The 21,102-nt window shown below is 38.9% G+C and overlaps 2 protein-coding genes across 6 annotated transcripts; one reads left to right on the forward strand and one right to left on the reverse strand.

Annotated features, from left to right (window-relative positions):
- Positions 1-36: 36 nt before the first annotated feature.
- On the reverse strand, positions 37-15,598 carry LOC309718301 (uncharacterized protein). 4 transcript variants are annotated; one of them, XM_082553393.1, is made up of 16 exons: positions 15,497-15,598; positions 11,521-12,917; positions 11,337-11,432; positions 10,689-10,941; positions 9,879-10,234; positions 9,647-9,790; positions 9,434-9,548; positions 8,735-8,806; positions 8,510-8,650; positions 8,268-8,381; positions 7,919-7,992; positions 7,725-7,829; positions 7,378-7,493; positions 6,986-7,124; positions 597-717; positions 37-398 (listed from the first exon to the last, which is right to left on the reverse strand). In XM_082553393.1, exons 2-16 carry the CDS (start codon positions 12,811-12,813, stop codon positions 310-312), a joined length of 3,228 nt encoding a protein of 1,075 aa, XP_082409519.1. In that variant the 5' UTR covers positions 12,814-12,917; positions 15,497-15,598; the 3' UTR covers positions 37-309. The 4 variants fall into 4 exon arrangements, with proteins under 4 accessions (XP_082409519.1, XP_082409518.1, XP_082409516.1 ...); XM_082553392.1 differs by lacking the exon at positions 15,497-15,598 and adding an exon at positions 13,272-13,517 and having other exon boundaries at positions 10,689-10,938; XM_082553390.1 differs by lacking the exon at positions 15,497-15,598 and adding an exon at positions 13,272-13,517.
- Positions 13,725-21,095, forward strand: poli (polymerase (DNA directed) iota). Of its 2 annotated transcripts, none has more exons than XM_082553398.1 (10): positions 13,725-13,930; positions 14,128-14,170; positions 14,259-14,423; positions 15,518-15,664; positions 15,861-16,097; positions 16,344-16,522; positions 17,114-17,205; positions 17,288-17,421; positions 18,496-18,716; positions 20,166-21,095. In XM_082553398.1, the coding sequence occupies exons 1-10, from the start codon at positions 13,853-13,855 to the stop codon at positions 20,937-20,939; spliced, it is 2,070 nt and encodes a 689-aa protein (XP_082409524.1). In that variant the 5' UTR covers positions 13,725-13,852; the 3' UTR covers positions 20,940-21,095. The 2 variants fall into 2 exon arrangements, with proteins under 2 accessions (XP_082409524.1, XP_082409523.1); XM_082553397.1 differs by having other exon boundaries at positions 13,825-13,930; positions 14,051-14,170.
- The last annotated feature ends 7 nt before the right edge of the window (positions 21,096-21,102 follow it).

A 21,102-nucleotide genomic window follows, 5' to 3' on the forward strand; every position in this document is an offset into this window, starting at 1 on the left:
CTGTTGAGTTTTGCTTTAAGAAAGGAAAACACAAAATTCATTCTATGCCTTTACTTGAGTACTGCTCATGAAAAGTCACCACTGTGGGTCCTCTTGGCACTACATGTGGTCAACATTTATACATATATGGAAGATGGGCTCCAAATTGAAATTTTACATACAGAACACATTAACATAAATCACACTAACAAAAAACTAACTGCCTTCCGTGTCCTGAACGAGGTTTACACAAAATAATACATTTGAATCACTGCTAGTATTTGTCCCCCCTCCCCCCACATGAAGTGTACAGGAATAATTTTATTTCCATCATTTTTTCAATTTTCCATCTTCTTTGACTTTCCACAGCATCAGCTCCATACAGGCAGTAGCATCTTCTGCAGTGTCATGGCCACAAACTAAGGGGGGAAAAAAAGAATCTTTTTAAAAAAAAAAAAATCAATGCAACTGAAGTCAGTATCTTCAGAAATAAATCTGATATCTGCTGCATGAGTCTGTGGCATTTAATGTTATAATAAGTCATATTAATAAGTCATCTTTATTTGGAATGTAATGATATTATAGTGACAGAAACCATTTGCATAGTGGTAACCCACCACTCTCTTGAATGATCCTTCTGAGGTATTCAGCTGTGAGCTTGTTGAGGGTCAGTTTGTGAGGGGGGCCCAGGCGGTGGGGAAAGACTACCGATGTATCCACCACCATCCCGTGGAGCAGCTGCAGTAAACAGGAAGATATCTCAAGCTTTTCTTATAGGTTCAAACTTGATAAATTACTCTGTTTTACTTTCAACATGAACTATAGCTACAGAATATGAACAAAATCTGGAGAAGTAACCAGTGAATCTTACTGCCCAAAACACTTAAAGAGGATATATAAGCTGAAGCTGAAATGGGGCCCAGCAGTACTTTCATGTAATACCACTTTGTGCCATAAAATGGTGCAGTGACTCAATGTAGCATGCTCTCTGCCCTGAAAGGTGTAGGAAATATAATGGAGAGTCAGAGGAAGTACTGGCCTTCTAGTCAAAGGGACAGGTTGGTGGCCCCGTCATCACCACTAGATCCTCCCAGAACGACACCATGCTCCGTTCAGGAGAAAATAACTCTGGAGCAGCTTTCAGAGCAGCTTTACAGAGTTTGTCGTTTTTTGTTTTGTTTAGTTTTTTTTAATGAGACTACTTCCCGTTTCTACCAGTTCATATATGTTTGCTAAGGTAGCTTTTTGTGAGAAACTTTTCATACAAAAACAATTCCTTTATATGATTTGCTTAAGTCAGGGCAAATGGTGACTTTTTTTGTATGTAGCTCCCAACTTGAGAGGGGTTGGGAGCTACATTACATTAAGACTTTCCAGTAATGTGCTGCCACCTGCTGGTGAAAACTTTACCCAAACCAAATTTTTATCTAATTAGAAATACAGTGGTCCCTCGCTATAACACCTGTTTTGCGGATTTTTTTTGTGTGCAATTTTGCGGGCTTTTTTTATTTATTTATTTTTTTTATTACATTTAAACAGCACTTTGTGTTCCGCGTCCTGATTAGCTGTAGACCATTGTCAATCCCGTGCCGTGTCTGCTGTCCAGTAGAGAATGCGTTCAGCTTGTCAAATTTACATAAATCTTCAATTTCTACCAGTGTGACTAAAGTGCTGTACTTTGTTGTTTGCTGGGGAGAAAACTTACAAACATAATATCAATGAAATGTTTTGCACTGTCAAAGGCACCTGCAGGGGCCGTTGGTTTCATTCTATAATACTGGACTTATTTTTCTACAAAGGTTTTAAGTTTGAGAGTGTTTAAACAAGAGGAAAAAGTGAAAATGTTCATGCCTGTCTAAGAAAAGTGTATAAAGTGTGTAGTGAGGGGTTTTACAGCCTTAAAACATCTATAATAATTGTAAAAATTAAAGTTGGCTATGTCGCAGATTTCACCTATAATGTAACTGCCGCGATAAATGAGGGACCACTATAGTGCAATTAAGATGGTCAAAATAAAATACTTTTGGAGGACATCTGAGAGAAATGAAGTGAAATTACTGTATTATGACATTTGGACCCTTTTGTCCAAATGTCATACAAAAAATTAAATCTAGGGTATACAAGACAACCAGACCATGATGTAGTTTCAATATCGGTTGGTCTCTGTCAATTATGTGTTTGAAATACGTTGCCGGTCAAAAGTTTAGAACACCCAAATTTCTCTATTATTTACTGCAATTTATGTTGTTCAAGTCCAATGAACAGGTTGAAATGGTACAAAGGTAAGTGTTGAACTGCCAAAGGTTTTAAATAAAAAAAATAAATAAAAAAAAAAAAAAAAGGAAGAAAGGTTTCCCAAAACTGAAAAATAATGTCCATTTCAGAATTCTACAAAAAGTCACGAATGGCTCTCCTTCACCGGCGGGCCGGCTATCCGAGACCACAAAATGGGTTAATAATTTAAAGCTGTTCTACAGCAGTGGAGGTTGATCAGGCCTTGAAAGCTAGAGGTGTTCCAACTTTTCTGGATTAGTTACAACTATCCTGTCTGCATAAAAGCAGTGTTGGAACACACTGTGATACCATACCCTCGTGAGCATCAGCTGAACAGTTTTGTGCTGCAGAAAGTACTGTTTCTACAAAAATGGTGAGAAAAAGGCAATTAACAATGGAAGAGGGACAGACCATCATAACACTTAAAAATGTAGGTCTTTCCTACAGAGAAGTTGCAAGGAAAGTCAAAATGTCAGTGCGTACAGTTTCCTTTACCATCAAAAGGCACTCAGAAACTGGAGAAAACTGACAGAAAGAGGTCTAGCAGACCCAAAGTCCACAACTGAATCAGAGGACAAGTTTCTGAGTGTTAACAGCTGATAGGCTGCTCAAAGGACATCAGCTTCAAACACAGCTTAATAGTGGTCGTAGTATTTAAGTCTCAGTTGCAACTGTGAAGAGAAGACTTCAAGCTGCACGTTTGACAGGACCAATTGCAGCAAGAAAGCCATTGCTGAGATTTCAGAATAAGACAAAGAGGCTTGGCTGGACCATGAAACACTGCCATTGGACTACTGAAGACTGGAAGAAAGTATAATGGATTGATGAAAATGGATTTGAAATCTTGGCTTCATCACACAGGATCTTTGTACACCATTAAGTAGGTGCAAGGATCGTTCCACAGTGGTGGCATCAACTGTCAAACATGGAGGAAGTGTGAAGGTCTGGGACTTTTTGCACCCAGAACCAAAACAGCTACCACAGCGTTCTGCAGCACCATGCAGTACCCTCTGGTATGTGCCTAGTTGGTCAGGGGTTCATCCTACAGCAAGATAATGACCCAAAACATAGTTCCAAGCTACGCTAGAAGTACCTCAGGAGAACGAACAAGGTTGTAAGCTTGAAGACATGGAGTGGCCAGCACAGCCTCCAGACTTAAACCCCATCAAGCTGGTTTGGGATGAACTGGACAAAAGGGTGAAAGCAAAGCAACCTACAAGTGCCACACATTTATGGAACGATACCACTTTTTTTTTTTTTTTTTTTTTAATGTCCGATACCGATATCATAAATTTGAATATCTGCCGATACCGATATGAATCCAATAGTGTATTTCTTAATCAATAAAACTATTTTTTTTTAATATCTTGCTGCATTTTGTATAAGTTCATACTCAAGTTTTAACTAAAGCTATTCTGTTAAACCTGTATGCAAAACATACACTGCACCCCAAATATTTCATAGTTCAGCAAAACTGATCAATCTAATACACTTAAACCTGCAACCACCTCCCTATTCTGGTATTTTAAAGAGTACTCAGAAATATTAAGCACCCTCCGTCTCGTGATGCTTAATCGACATAATCAACTTTAATTTAACTCACGCATAAAAAAATAAAAAGCTCAGAAATAGATTATTTTTCCACAATAATTAAATAGCTTCAACATCTTACTTCAACAGAATTGCAGACTGCACAGATGGTACATTTCTGAAGGAAAAAGTACTAGCTTACTAGGGTATATTAGACTTATTAGTTACTATATACAGTAATGGACTTCTATACATTTTACATCAGATTAAAACTTTGGTTGTAAGATTCAGATAATTATTTATTAAAGCGAGACATTTTAAATGAGAATAAGAAAGAAAAGTATTTCTTTGTGCCCTTTCCCTGTTAATGCCCTACCTGGCCCCCCCGGCTAAACTTTGCTAGACCCGCCCCTGCACAGTAGAAAAGGATCCTGGTGCTGGTTTCCTCTTTCTGGTACAAAGTGGGCGATAAACTTACAAGAGAGACGAACTCGCGACAGAAAAGCCGATCAGCTGATTATTGATCAGTTTCATGATTGAAGAGAGGCAGTCGCTCCATATTTCGGTTGTTAAGCTTAACGTGGGAATGCTTTACAAACATCCAGAGATGAACTTACACACTTGCTTTACTTCTCTCTGGGATAACTTTCTCGGAGATGAAATGCCGGTTTGGTAGCGAGGCTCCAAATGCTCAACCTGACCACAGACAGGTCTCACACGCCACAGCCGCTCTATCACATGACGCATACTGCTCCGACGAGTTACGCCATGTCGCAAGTTTTCTGAGGTGCTTTTGTGATATTTAATGGATCGGATTACATTTTTTATTTCTCTCCGATATCCGATCCAGTAATTTAGGTACCGATACGCAATATCGGATCGGTCCATCTCTAGAAAGAACGCAATGGGTGTGTTCAGCTGTTATATCTCCCAAAAGTGGCTACTTTGATGAGTCAAAAATTTAGAATACATTTGGGTCTAATAATTTATTCCTTGATTTCTTTTTTGACTCCAATTGTTTGTTTCTACTATGCTTTCATTTCAGATGGCAATGAGACATTAAACTGCATAATTGTCAATAAAATTTAAAAAAAACAAAAAAAACCCTGAAATTAGTATTGTAAAACCAATAGGTTTGTTTTTTTTGTTTTTTTAAGAACACCCAGTAGTGTATAGCATCTTATCCAATCGAATAGCTCGGAAGGTTGTAAAGGTAACATTTTTCTAAAAACTTGAAAATCCTAGGTCTTTTCATAATAGCTGACCTCTGACCTTAATGTTGAGGCCACGGGGTTTCAAAGTCTTAAAATATTATTAACAAATTCACCTATGCATGTATTTGAAAACCCCAGGTGACTTCTTTCTTGATTTATAACATTTACAAGATTTTCAGAAAATCTGATGTTAAGGTCACTGGGATTCAAACATTCAGATTTTTAAATAGCTACACCTACACAGCAAAATCTCCAGTGTTAAATTAACACTGGAGAGTGTCTATATGGGTCCACACCTCTGAGTGTTAAATACAACACTGTTGAGTGTTAAATTAACACTTTTGACAGTGTTATATGTTTAAAAGTAACCTAGTCAGTTTTGAAGATTAACAATGGCTAACACTGAGCAGTGCTGATTTTCTAACACTGGAATATTTCTAACATTTTGAGTTATTTTCCAGTGTTAGAAAATCAGCACTGCTCAGTGTTAGCCATTGTTAATCTTCAAAACTGACTAGGTTACTTTTAAACATATAACACTGTCAAAAGTGTTAATTTAACACTCAACAGTGTTGTATTTAACACTCAGAGGTGTGGACCCATATAGACACTCTCCAGTGTTAATTTAACACTGGAGATTTTGCTGTGTAGGGTATCAATTTCAAACTCCTACGTTGCCTCAATCTTGAATTACTCAATTCACAAACTGTGTCCACGCTGCCTGTCCAGCAGGGTGTTGAAAATACCCCATCACTTTTTTTATTTTTATAAAACCGCCTGGGTGGTAAGAAATGCCTTATGTAGTTACAGAGTTGTTCATTCAATAAGTGTTCTAAAAATCTTTCATTGATTAATCTAAAGAGACAAAGGGAGTCCTTGCAGTCCCCATGTGCTGCACAAAGGGGAGTCTAATTGAGATTCTCTCAATAACAGTTGCTACAAACTTCTTCCATGGTTCTGGTTTAAAACAAAAAGCTATCCAGATGAACCCTCAATGAACTCACTAGAACCATTACATCAGTGTCTCGGTGAAGTTAAATCCTGGATGGCCTCTAACTTTCTTAACTTCAATGAGAACAAAACCGAAGTGATAATTTTTGGACCAAGTGGCAACCCCTTTTATCAAATCGCATGCCAAAAATTTGGTCTTATATTTGACAGCAATTTCACCTTTGAAAAACAGATAAGCTCAGTTGTACAGCAGTCTTTCTTCAAACTGAGGCTTTTATCTAAGGTGAGATCACTTTTATGTTTTAAAAGCTTTGAACTGGCGATTCATGCTTTTATTACATCCCAGCTGGACTATTGTAACTCCTTATAAGCTGGAGTTAGCCAGACCTGCCTGGCAAGACTGCAGTTGGTCCAGAATGCTGCAGCTCGTCTTCTGACACGCACTAAAAGACGTGAACATATTTCCCCGGTACTTGCCTCTCTTCATTGGCTCCCTGTCCACTTCAGAATTGATTTTAAAATTTTATTGTTGACTTACAAAGCCCTGAATGGACAGGCTCCCGGGTATTTGTCTGACCTCTTGCAGCCTTATGCGCCCTTTAGATCTCTTAGGATCAAGTGATCTTTTGTTTTAGCCATACCAAGGTCGAGGCTGGTTCATAGAGGCGATTGAGCATTTGCAGTCGTAGCGCCTAAGCTGTGGAATAATTTACCCCTACACATCAGACAGGCTCCTACTGTCAATCTTTTTAAATCTTATCTTAAAACTCATGCTGTATTAAAAGCCAGTAAATACAAATGTGAGTTATTTGTTCATTTATATTTGATGTTTGGTATCAATATTATCAGGTATTTTACTAGGTATTTTGTATTGTTGTACAGGACTTTAGTCAACATTCTTGTTGTAATTAAATGTGCTATATAAATAAATAAACTATAACTATAAGGACTGCAGCTGTAAAATGTGGAATACGCTGTGCACTTAAAAAAATAAAAATAAACAAGAATATGTGTGAAAAGGGAAGTCAAGAAGTCACCTTGAGTAAACAGAGGTCTGTTTCCAGGCAGTGTCCAACCAGAACGGTGTCAGCATTTATGAAGCTCAACAAGGTCTCCTGGACATCTCTTAGAGAAGCATGGTGACCCTTCACATCTTCCTCACTAACACCTGAAAATCTGGACAAGTAAGGTGTCACATGGGCTCTAAGCACAGCTGCACTGGTCTTGTTAGCTTCATTCCATCATCCTCATCATGTGTGTCATAAAGCAAAACATCTTCCCCATCTTTGAAATAATGGCTAAACCTTGAACTTAGCATTGACTAAATTTCCATTATACAGAACAATTTTCAGACTGCTGCCACACTTCTGTAATAACAGAGCGAGTTCGTATAGTTTATGTAGTGCACAGAGATATATTATCACATTACCTGGTGTTATAGTCAATGACCTCATTTTCAGGTTTAACAAAGGTGTCGTATACAACTTCCAGACTCGAGTTGACCACTGTCACTCTGGATAACTCCAAACCATGAACGGTGTAGCACTACAAAAGCAAACACATGTTTTCATTGCAAACTGATTAAAAACAAAAATCAAACTTCAGAAATCTTTTTCCACACCAACAAATTCTGACATAAAGCCCATGGGCACAAGAGTTAAAGGTAGAGTATATAGTGAGGTGAGGCTGTTTATTCTGTTAGTGTAGCTTATAAAACTATCTATTTAACTGCACATTTTAATAAAGCCACATGTAAATCCCCAAATCCAACATCACCATTTCACAATCCAAGGAATAGACACCAGGACAGCTCCTGTCTGAGGGACCCCGGGAGATGGTAGACACAAACCCATCCAGGCTGAGGGCATCATGGACATGTAACTGGTTGACAAAACAAAGTGGTCCTGGTACATATGAAATATTTGACAAGAATTCCTTTAACTCAGAGGACTTTTCCTTCCCCTTTTTACCTTAAACACTTGACATCCAGGGGCTCCCATGACTCCCTGACAGCAGCTGTAGCGAGTTTCCACTCCACCGGGCACTGGAAAATTTTATTAAAGTTTTAAAAATGTACCAATGCTTAAAAACTGTTACTGCACAGCCCTCAAGTCTTCAGGTTGCTTTGAGGCTGCTGCTTACAAAAGGAGAGCTTTGAACTAGTATCAGTATGGTGCTCCTAAAAAGATGGTCTACTAGGACGGTGCGCACCTTCAAGCATGTTTATATAGCACATAGATTTAACATTTAGATGGTGAAAAAACACCAGTCAAAATATTTTATAAAATAGTCAAGAATAACCTGGTAATGGTTTCTAACCTCTATTCTCAACTCCTTTCCCATAATGGTAGTTGCATTCCTCCTTGCGAATGTGTTTGCCACTTTGGCTCACAGAGTATGTAGCACCACAGCGACAACAGATCCTCTTCAGTGCTTTTAACAAATAAAATACAACACTTAACAGAGAGAACCAACCCAGAGTCCAAATACTTTAGTCAAGCACGCCCTCTAGTGAAATAATATAGGAATACCAGGGAGCATGGTTGGATATTTCCACTTACCATCTGGACTAACTTTCTTTTCAGCAAAAAGAACTGCAGAACCACATTTCTCTGGGTGTTGAACAGGATAGTTACTCTCAATTAGCTTTTCATCAGTCAAAATATAATCCTTCAGACTCTCACACAATGCCATGTCATCTGCTGGAATAATAAAAACACTCATAAACTGTCAAAATATTTAATAATTATAAAGTCTACATTTGTACAAAGGAAACTAATGCTCACAATTTCCTTTAAACTTTGTTGGGTTAAGAGGCATGTTCCCTTTCCGTTTTTGACTGTAGACTTTGTTTTCATCTGCAAAACAAATATTTAAATGTCCGTTATATACCAGATCAAAACATCTGTTTATTATTATCTTTTTTTAAGTCAAAAAAACTCAAGATATATCAAAAACAATAAGCACAAAATTACAATTACGAGATATTCATACCAATTATAATGTGGTTTATCTAGTAGCCCATTCATCCCTTTTAACACTCTAATCAGACAGGTAATTGATTTCTGAAAGACCCTACTTGAGGAACTGTATCCAGTCCCCCCCGTAGTACATGTCCTTATTCCGAGGCCACCTATCAAATGTTTCAAGTATTTTTAGATTTCAGGAGTGTAGTATAATTTTCTTGCTAGTACTGTGAATGGGGAGATGTCGGTCCATCTGCTCTAAACAAGTACAGTTAGAAAGCAACAGGGAATTTCCTTATTTAAAGCCCTGGATAAGAATTTAAAATAAATTATCCCAAAAAGTCTGTAACACTGAATGAATTATCAATGAGTTGAACATTTTGACTATTTTATGTAATTCGGTGAACAAAAAGTACAATAATTGTACAGTGAATGAATTGTATGCCCAACATCTACAGAGATTCTGGAGATATTTTACAAACAGGTAATTTCCTACAGCTTTTTCCATGAAGTGCTCACCTTTAGCAGCAACAGTGCTTTGACTCTTCAGCCTCTTGAGTGCATTCACTGCAACACTCATATACTTGAGCTTGTTCACACTCCGATTGTACACGGTCTTCTCTTCAGCAAGAGCCTATCAACAGAAAGATCAGAGAGAAAAAAATACATACATATGTCTCTCTCTTTCCACACTAGAGTTTGTTACTGAGGAGGATTGTGACATATGCTCACCTTTTCAAAGGCATCATTAACATTGGGTGTCGTTTTGAGGAACTCCTCCGTAAACATGTTGACATACCGCTGTCTGACATCATGGGGCACTTTGTCTTTGGCAGCCTCACACTGCTGCTTCAGTTTTCGTTTAGCAGGCAACGGCTGTGGGGACAGAACCACATAATATTTATTAAGTGGGTTAAGCATTTCTAACTTGTACTGACGATCCAGGTTTAGTTGAAGTTCTTACCTTTGCAGAAGCTTGACCAGAATTTTGAGGAACAGTAGAAATAGTTGAACTTGAACGTAAAGATGCAGATGTAAAAGTAGAGTTTAGTAAAGGTTTGCGTGCAACAGCAGGAATGAGCACTGGTGCTGCCAGGCGGCATCGCTGCATAGGATGCATAGGAGTAACTGCATGTGGATGGTATGTTTGTTTTATAGCAAGGGCCCTTGTGTGAACCTGATTTATTGGAGTTAAAACTGGAGTAACTGGATTGGAATTGGAAGAAATCGGCACAGGGAAGGCACCGTCTGGAAGGATCAAATGCAAGTTGTTGCCCACTTCAATAACAGCTGGTCCCAAAGGTATATAGTTCACAAAAGCTATGGAACAGAAAAAATGTGTACTGAGGAAAAGCTAGTAAGAGCATACTCATACTAGACATGGTTTACTTGTACTGTGCCAATAATTTAAAAAAAAAAAAAATACACAACTTGCACAGAAGTTTGAGAAAGGATGATAGAGCTACACAGAGCAATGCAAGTATGCTTTAGTGATAAAACTTTCTATATCAAACACAAAAATACAATTTCAATGAAGTGCTTTCATTTGTTTATTGGAATGGTTTTTGTATACATTATTGTATATACATATGTACCTACATTGTTTGCACTTCAGATTAGATGCCAAACTGCATTTCATCTTTTGAGTTATACTATCTCAATGACAGTAATCTGGATCTAACCTAATTTACACGTTATCATGCTCTTGCATTTTTTATTCTTAATGTGTCTAAGAACTAAACAATCATCACTACTACTGCCAACAGATACTTACCATTGCGCACAGGCTGGAGGGTTGCAGGGTTTTGAGTTAAAACAGAAGGTGTAAACTGGGTCTCTGGTTTCTTCTGAGAGGTGGAGGAAACAAAAGCCTGCCCACCTTTAACTGAAGCAGTCGGAGTGGAGGCTCTCTGCTGAACCTGCTGGGTTTTGGAACTGACAGAGGGTCTAGAGCCATATCCTGAAGTTACTGGCTCACAGAGTGGAACCAAAACCTGCGGCTGAGGCCTGCTCTTAGCTACTGGCTGCTGCACAGAGGAGGTCATTCAAAACACATGCTTAACTTTGATTATGCAATCCTTGGTAAAGATTAGTCAACTTACATCATGTCACAACAGATCTTAAGAAAAAGGCCACGACTTCTAGTGAGTCATTATGGACATAAATGGCCAACCCTACTTTTTAATGTTCCTGAGTGTGACCTTTCATCTGCCAAGCATGGTGATTTTTTTCCCCCACATTTCTGTCATATTATTTTTAATACGTTATTCAATTAAAATTTGTTATCATTATTAAAAACTACTAGGTTAGGCTTGGGTATTAAAATACTGTTTAGGCAATAAAAACAGTGTTTTGGATTTTAAAAAAAGACATCTCCTGTCTTTAAAAAACACATTTTGCTATGAGACTGGACTGTACCTACCTCTGTTTGTTTGGCTTCATGAGCCACTCTTTTCCTTCCTGGTAATCCCTTGGGTGTGACATTTACCTCCATCTTCTCTGCATCCACAGCCCCTAACTAAGAAATACAAGGGGAGAGAAAAAAATCTTTATATTCTCAAAAGAATTTCTTCATAATGAATTTGCAGTCTCTACAGGCTACTTACATGTGCACCAGGAGTCTCTTCAGTTCCCTTTTCCTCATTGTTTGCCTCCATGAAGATCCTGTAGCATTCCTCCATTGGGTCGCTGTCTGAGAGCTCCATTCCTGAATGGTTGAGCCCTTCCTCCTCCTCTTCATCAGAGCTGGAGTTGATTAATATGATCTCTTCAGTATTTACCGTCACCAAATTCTGCTCAGAACACGGTTCGGCTCCGAGTTGTGAGCTGACAGAAGTTGACAAAACATGCCGACCCTCAAACTCGCTGTTCTCCGACCCTTGTTCTGCTTGCTCTAGAGGCAGGTTAGGACCGTCAGCAGCTATTCCCTGTGTCTGTCCTGACATTTTGCTTGACTTTTTCTGGTTTCCTATCACTGCTGAGGGTGTACTTTTTTCAGAACAGCTGTGACTTTGAACTCTGTCCTGAGGCACTTGCCTGCGTGATGAGTTAGAGGCTGGAGATTTACAAAAAAGTAAATTCCTGGGTGTCTCCTGCTGATTAATTTTCTCAAAGATACTGAGCAGGTCACACTGAGGATTGTTCAGGTTGTGATCTTGTTGTTCGGGGATCTTCTCCAATACAGATTTGGTAATTTTTTGACATTCATTTACAAGGTCTTCTGGACTTTCTGCTAAGTCCACTACATTGCCACCATTTTTTAGATCTTCAGACTCTTTGTCAGCAAGTATAGTTAGTAAATCTTGACTGTTTTCAACATAATGATGAGTTTTATTTGAATCTGATGAAGACAGAGGTATTTTATAGTGTCGTGATGGAGAATCAGGTAAATTAGGTTCTTTTTTTTCCTCCGTTACCTCCACTGCTGTCACCTGAGAGGATTTACCTGCTACAGACTTAGCAGTTCTCTGACCAGTTTTGTCAGGAGAAGGAGGAACATCAATAATTAGGTCTTCACCTTCAGAAGAAACATCAAGTGCCTCCGGAGATGGTGATCGGGAAATCGGAGCCTGATACGCAAATGGTTCTTTATCAATACATGGGGCAGTGTTTTTTGGACTTTTGTCTTTTACTTGTCTACTTTTCAACTTCTGGTCCTTTGTCAATGAGCTGAAAGAGAGCAAGTCTGCAGAAAAGTTGGACAGTGGGTCATACTCCAAATCAGTCCTCGGTTTTGAGTTGTCAACCACATACTTCTTTCCTCGCTGGTGTGCTTTAGTAAAATCTGTGCGAGACGATGGCCCATAAGCTTTTCTGTCTACAGTTTTACTCTCACGCTTGGAAGCAGGCTTGTTGTTTATGCGGTCTGCTTGTACAGTCTGGTAACGTGACAGTCGCATCCGCTCTTGCTCCACCTCATGCCTTACAGATTCAATCTCCTTGTTGATCCGCTCCAGCTCATGAAGGCAGTCATCTCCACAGCCCGTATAAGGCCTCTGTTCTTCTGTTCAACGTGAATATGAAACAGGATAAGTATTTACTTAAATGTAAGTGACAGCTTGATAATTTGCCATTTAGTTTTTGTGCTATTTGATGTGTGAAGATCCTATCGTGCCCCTTTAGTGACAAAATAGAACTTTTAAAGAACACAAGGTAGATGGTAGAAGTTGTTTTTTTTTTTAAGAAAACACTTGTCCTTACACCTGTAACGTTAAAACCCTTTTAATCGATTTAAAAGCTTCTTATAATTCCCAGGGTTTATGGGGTTTTTCTTAAACAATTAAACCTTTTTAACAGGTAAAACGGCAAGCTAATGCACAAGCTGTTCGAAGTCAGTTGGCATAGTTGAAGCACTGACCTGTGAAGTCCACTTTGGATGATTCAAATGAGACAGCAAACCAGTCCCGCGCCTGCTTTGTAGGATGTTTGTATAAACAGTGAGGCCGCTCACAACGCCCATGTTGTGAGAAGGGACAGTTTATATCAGCAAAAAAGCCCGAAGAAGGAAACATTAGCTACTTTCCGCACTTTTTTTCCTCAGAATTTTTTTATAATTAACAAACGGACGTTAGCAGTTGAAGCCTCCGACATCAGGTGACGTCAGCCTTGTTTATATACGTTGTGGTCAGGTCGCGTGACGACTGTCGAAAAACCAATTTTAATACCTTCAAATAACACAGTATTCCGTAACATTTAAAATTTTGATTTTATTTATTGTGTTTGTAAATTTAAAAAAAAAATGCATTTATAGAAACTTTTTTTGGTAGTTGCTGCGTTGCAGTAACCCCTCCATGTCGAGAGATGGCAACGTTGCACGTAACTGAATTGGGACCTACAATGAAAGAACTATTACGACAACAACAGCAGCAGTAGTTGTAGCAGTCTATATTTCAGCAAAATGTATTACATTTACGAGCTTTGAGATGGAAAACAGCGAGGATGAGGAGGATGAAAACGAGTGGAGGAACAGTTTCGTGGATTCACCGACACATAGCCCCCCTGCTGCTGCTGCTTCAGGTAAACTTGGAAACTTAAGCTAGGCAGTCTGAAACTGAAATCTGACAGTTGCTCTTTGCTTTCATATGACTTTCAGAGTTCGAGATATGGTAACTGTTGTACATATAATGTGTGTTTCAGGACCAAGCATCAGTAAAACGCGAGTACCTGCACACAAAGTCATTTTGCATTTTGACCTGGACTGCTTCTATGCTCAGGTGGAAATGATCAGAAACCCTGCACTGAGAGAAGTCCCGTTAGGTAAACTTGCATGCTATAAAAGCTGAAAAAGAAAAAAGTGTAAAAAAACATTTGTGCCAAAGCTTCCAAATGACTCTCATATCATCAGGTATACAGCAGAAGTACATCATAGTCACCTGTAACTATGTGGCAAGGGAGAGGGGTGTCAACAAGCTGATGTCTGTGACTGATGCTAAGGAGAAATGTCCTGAGCTGGTGCTGGTTAAAGGAGAAGACCTCACACACTATAGAGAGATGTCATATAAAATGACAGGTAAGCAGTGTATCACACCAGTGTGACATGAAAATAGTGCTCTGTAGTAAATAAAGTAATTTTTGTCGTAGTGTGCAGTATGATATTAAAGTGTACTCTGAGAAAATGAAATTGTAGTTGCTGCAATAAAAGAAGCTTGGAATGTCAGGCTAAACATGGAGATTAAGGTCGCACCATAGCAATCAGGTTGGACTTTGGTCCACTGCAGCATCTTAATTCTTTTCTTTTTCAGCCATTCTGCTGTAGATTTGTGCTTGGAATTATTATGATGTTGATAACCCAGTTTTAGCCAGGCTTTTGCTGTATTTTGCTGTGTATGCTATATTTTACTCTAAAATACTTTGGTATACAGAGATGTTCGTGGTCAGCTCAGTGACTCCAAGATGTCCAGGTTCTGTGGCTGCAAAACAAGCCCAGATTAGCACCATGCTTGACAGCTGGTATAAGATGTTTGTGCTAATATGCTGTTTCTGTGATTTACAGCCAAATATTTCCGCTTTGGAAAAAAATAGTCATCCTTGATTTGTGCCGAATGCTTTTTATAGAGGTTGTCACACTTAGTGATGAAAAAATAATCAGCTGCATTTGATTTGCAGTCCTGTAAAAACCTTTCACATGACTGAAAGATGTGGGTAACAAGAGGGCCTTGCTGTAACTTCTTTTGACTAGCCATTTATGCCAGATGGTGACGTGACCCTTAAAGTTTATCTGGGATGCCGTTTTTCTCCGGTGACTAGTGTTTGTTTCTATGACATGGATTTATTTTCAGCTTGTAGCAAGCAAATTAGATAGTGAGCTGCTTAAAGCAACAAGATATCAAATTTTGGAGTCGGTCTCTTAAAGAAAATCATGATTTGGTCAACTTTTAAATTCCACAATTCATAATGAAAACAACCCTTTTTGACTAAACTGCTAAAATCTCTAATTTCTACATTTCAGCAATTGTTTTACTCAAGAATGTAAACAGTTTTTAACCCACTGTTTGGTTCACCACCCTGCTGGTGTTCCTTGTTGGTTATTAGAAACTAAATGGAATTGATGTTTTCATCTGATAACCGTTTGTATATATTTACCTTTTCTTGTTTGCCATCCAGAGCTGCTGATGTCTTATTGTCCTCTCGTGGAAAGGCTTGGATTTGATGAAAACTTCATGGACGTCACTGAGATGGTAGAACAAAGGCTTGCACAGATAGTGAAGTCTGAAGACTTTTCATTTAAAGGACACGTCTACAATCATCCAAGTAAGTCACATTTGTGCTTCTCAAGTGTAGATGTACATCTGGCCCACTGAAACTGGGAAATGGCTCGTAAAAATAGCTCAAACTCGTGAGATATTTGCATAGTGCTTTCAGTTTTGTTCTTCATGAACAACTCACCTGCAGATCCTAAACTGTATCGCGTGTGCTCATACCCACAGTTTTTCCCCTTCCTGTTCAGGTGCAGATGTTAAAGCCAGTAACTACCCAAGGTTGGCTTTAGGTTCACACATTGCAGCAGAGCTCAGAGAAGCCGTCCACAGCAAACTGGGCCTGACCGGCTGTGCTGGCATCGCCACAAACAAGCTGCTAGCCAAACTGGTTTCAGGCACCTTCAAACCCAACCAGCAAACCACTCTGCTCCCAGAAAACATCAGTGACATCATGGGCTGCCTAAGCAGTGTCCGCAAAGTGCCAGGTATAGATGCTCTAAAAGATAGTTAATCATCAGTAGATGGCAGGTAGGTGAACAGAAATGCATAACATGATATGCATCGAGATTGAGTTTTAATGAAGTATAGTTGTTACACTGTTGTCCTTAACATTTGGAGCATTTTTAATTAAAGATGCTTTTATCCAAAACTCACTGATGCATTTTTGTTGTGTGTCACATGTGTTAAATATGCCTGACAATATATTTTGTGGTTCCATCTTGTATTCTCAGGGGTGGGTCACCAAACTGCTAAGAGACTTCAAGCCCTGGGATTGGTCAGCGTAAAAGACTTGCAGCTGTGTCCTCTGAATGACCTGGCGAAGGAGTTTGGAAGTCCCACTGCTCAGCGTTTGAAGAATCTGTCCCTCGGTGTTGATGACTCACCTGTTACTTGTACTGGGGCCCCTCAGGTAGGATGCGACATCTGAGATTCCCGGTATCTAAGAAAGCTAAGGTCGGGAAGCTAAATGAGTTTTTCTTTTTTGTAGCTACAACCTGCATTTTTTCTGATGATCAGCAGGGAGCGGCTGCAGTATAAAGATTTATGAATAAATGGGTGTTTGCTCCATTTATTCAGGCCCCCATTTTTGCTGTGCAGAAACTCTTGCAGTACTACAAGATAAGAAACTATTGGAAATTAATTACTGCTATCTACAGCTTATATAGTGTGAGGTTGTATGTTTTTAAACACTTCACTGATAAATAAGTTTTAGTAGTATTCAAACAAAACATCAGTGACTTGGTTTTAATTTGGCGTTTTGAGTTTAAGCAATCCAGTTCAGTTTAGTGAACCATAGTTATTTAGTTTTAAAATATAGGGAAAAAATCCAGAAGTGACCTTTAAGGAAGCAGATGAAGAGTAAAAATGGAAGTTCATAAATAATATTGATTCCTGTGTTTTTAATATGTAAATTGCCGTAGAAATCCTTTAATTCTAGTCATGTTTGATGGGAAACGATTTTACATTTCTTGGCTGCATTGCTCTCCTCTTTATGTTTCAGTCTCTCAGTGATGAAGACTCTTTCAAAAAAATGTCCTCAACAAAAGAAGTTTCAGAGAAGACACAACAACTTCTGAGCAGTCTGGTTGAAAGGTCTGTTTTACCAGCTCAAAGCTGAATCGCCACAGGGGGATGGCTTCCTTAATCTTACCTTTGGTTTTATATTTGAAAGCAGGATGCGCAAAGACGGCAGGCAGCCTCAAACCTTCAGGCTCACAATCCGTAAATACACAACGACCAACAAGTGGTTCAGTCGGGAGAGCCGGCAGTGTCCGATCCCCAACCACATTGGACAGAAGATCAGCTCTGGTATGCTCACGTGTCAGGGAGAGCTCAGAATGATATCTGTAGAGGTTTTATCAGGTTTTAAATTTTCTGTGTGTATAAATTTTTGAAAAATGTGCTTCCACACTATAGTGGTTTACACATTTGCCTAAAGAGCAAGAGTTACCCACTCTGTCTATCCCTTGTCAATAATTAAATTTTGTTTTTTCAAAAATCTTCTCTCATAAATGTTTTACAGATCCTTTTCTTATGTTCTGTCACACATGTACTGCTAAATGGTAGATCCTCAAAATAAGATCATTTCTAGATGAGCCCTTTGATCCAACATTTCAGATTTCAGATTGCTCCAAATGCTCTGTTAAAAGCTGTTTATCATCCACTTAGAGTTTTACAATGTCACTCTGAGCAGATATCTCTATAAATGGTCATCACACAGGAGGCTCCTCCTCCTTCTGCTTAACAAAGCGCCTCCTTTTAGAGGAAAAAATAAGGTTTAGTTTGAACTGTGAAGCATGCAAAACTTCTCTAATAGAGTCAAAAAATAAAACGTAGCCAAAATATTAAACAATGTATACATTTTTTAAAAATATATTTGTCCTGGCTCTCTGCCTTTGAAAACTACATCCTTTTCCCCGAGATTTTGTCAGCATTCAGCAGTTTCCCCTCAGGCTAACTATAAATGAATATTCCTAGTTTCAGACAAAAATGTCAAGCACTCACTGTGCGCCTTTACCCAACACAAACAGGCTACGCTGGGAAGGAGCTTAACCTTGCAGACTTTAGTTGCTAAAGTTGATTTCTCAAGTCAAAATCAGAGCATAAATAAACTTTTTTGATTTTGAGTTTAAGTCGGTTTACAGTGATTTCTTGCTTTTTCGCTAAACAAAAACATAATGAAAAGCTTTAGTCATCCAGGTCTGACTATAACTAGAAGTCTAGATGTACCATATCTACTGAGCCTTTGTAATATCTGGTAATGTCTTCAATCACGTTAATTTAAATTAATCAGTTAATTAGTTGGTTAATGAAAGCAGTTAAAATCAGCTCAGTTTGGAAAACTCTTTCCATTAAAACAGTTTTTCTCTAATGCGTCTATAGGCAGCAGTGATGATGCTGTGATGCAGCTGCTCCCGTTGGCCATGAAACTCTTCTACAGGATGGTGGACTGCGGCGCCCCCTTCCACCTCACCCTCATTAACGTCTGCTTCAGTAATCTGCAGACCAGAGCAGCTGCCGTCACCGGGAAGGGCTCGATAACATCGTTCTTTTCACAGAGCACATCTCCCAAAAAATCCCAGGCCGTCTTATCGCAGTGCCAGGTAAAATGTAACGTGGCTTGTCAACACTGTTAGATAATCTTAGTTTGATTTTTCCATAAAAAGGAAAATGAAAGGGGTTGTAATAAAAAACATAGTAAAATCTTTTAACTGTAGCCTATAAAAGTGAATTTTTTTGGATTGCCCGCTAAGGCCTTCAGAATCACTCATAAAAACTGTTGGATCTGATTTCTGTCTGATTAGGGCTGCAAATAACTTTATTTTCTATCATATTAGTATATGAATGAATTAATTAATTATAAAATGTCAAACCATAATGGAAAAAAAACAAATCAGTCACTCTTAATATGTCTTATTTTGTCTCAACAGCCCAAAGAAATTAATTTTACCTTTCTTTGTGACAAGGAGAAGCTAGGACTTGACCATTTGTACAGTTTCTTAATTTTGTCTGAATGGCAGGAATTATTTATCATTTTCTTTCATTCCTATTACTAAGCGCCATTAGAGTTGCACTCGACAATTTCAATACTACGATTTGCAGTAGCTGGATCACTGAGGATCCACTGCCAGCATCCTAATGTTATAGACACCCAGAGGATTTTTGTCCATACTCTGATGGGTCAGAGATATTGAGCCAGCCATGGAAACCATGGCACATCACTATAGGCAAATTGATGTAATGAAATCATTGGATTTCCTGTTCTAAAAATATGCTACTGTAACCTGATTACCACCATTGGCAGTACTCCTCTTTCTTATTTGGCTGTTAGGGGCAAATATTTGTGGGTTTCTAAAAACACTCCAGAGCAACTTCAGGAGTTTTTCCTGACTTAAAATTAGCCTTTCAGGGTCAAGTATGGACGTAAGCACAACTAGTCATCATATTCTTGAGGCAATAAGTGTGTGTAACCATACGTAAGAGAGGTCCGCACATTATTTCTGGCCATGCTTGAGGAAATGAAAGCCCACTTAAAATATTACAACCCCTGCGATTTTCTTTTTAGGTAGCAACAAAACGTCTTTGTTAGGTGCCAAATTTATTATTCCGAAGAAAAACTGAACTGTGTTTAAATAAGTAATGACAGCTGAAACTTTCCTTCATGTTCTGCCTCAAAATGTCATTAAAGACATAATTTATCCAGATCATGTGGTCTGAGCTGATGGGCTTTCATGAAACATGTTTAACTTGAGTGGACTTCATATGTAACCAAACTCCATGAAAACGCTGCTTTGTGTTAGCAGTGGGAAGTCCTGAAAAATGTATTTAAGGCCATATTGGCTCTACTTTGAACATCATGATCATGAAATAGGTATTAAATTAAAGTCAAAGTGGTATTAGAAGGGTTCTTAAGAAATAATTAATGTTGGTCAGTAGAAAGGCTGTTCTTTCACACTGCCCAGTGACCTAATGCAGGATTTTTCTTTCCTGGAAGGAATGTGCTAGTACTCTGAATTTCCTCACTTCACTTTTGTTCCTCTTTCATTCTCCAGTGTGTTGATTCCTCTCAGGGTATTGATATGGATCATCAGTTTGGCACAGATGGCATGATTACTCAACACAATAAACAACCCGCCATACAAAGCTCTTCTAGTTCTTCTAGCTCTGAGGCACCATTACACGGGTTAAGATGGAAACAGAACTCTGCTGTCATTGTAGAAGAGACTCGAAATGCATCCTGCAGTACAGCTGGGTGCGACCCTGACGAAACTGCTAACGCTGTGACACGGTTGCCTCCCAATGTTGACCCGGAGGTGTTCAAGCTTCTTCCAGAGGACATCCAGAAGGAGCTGTTATCTCCTGCTTATGTGAGCTCCCTGTACAGCACTTCTAGCAGCCAGTCAGGCACTGATGTCCCCAGCACATCAAAAAGCAAACTTCCTGAGACACTTACAGACTCAGAAAGTATTAGTGACACAAAAGATGCTGCAAACAAGTTGAACTCTTCCAACAGAGTGACCACCGTCAATCACCAGGGGAAGGCAGGTACAAGCGCATTCCCAGAAGAAGAAGTCATGGAAGAAGGGGGTCTGTCATTCCCCCGGTTATCTGACTGCGAGTTCCCGGGAAATGTGGACCCTAAGGTGTTTTCTGAGCTTCCGCCAGATGTTCAAAGGGAGCTGATGTCTGAGTGGAAACAGCAGAAGCCAATTCTGAAGACTTCCTCATCTAAGAAACCAGGAAAAAGCTTGATGTCCAAAGACAGAAAGGCTCCAGGAAAAGGCAGCCGGGCCAACAACTTGTTCAAGTATTTCAAACCCAGTTAGAAACTATGTCACGAAGATAAATGAAAGTTTTCTTGATGTTGGGTTGTTGAACAAACTGAGCAACTTTTCTTAAGTAATTTATAACCTAAATTGACTCAGATGACCTTGAATGTCAGAAAGTTTGTTTTTCTTAAGCATTAAATAATTGATATCTAATACTGTG

Source organism: Aulonocara stuartgranti (genome assembly GCF_965226115.1).
Source record: "Aulonocara stuartgranti genome assembly, chromosome: 12".
In the NCBI taxonomy this organism is placed as follows: Eukaryota; Metazoa; Chordata; class Actinopteri; order Cichliformes; family Cichlidae; genus Aulonocara; species Aulonocara stuartgranti.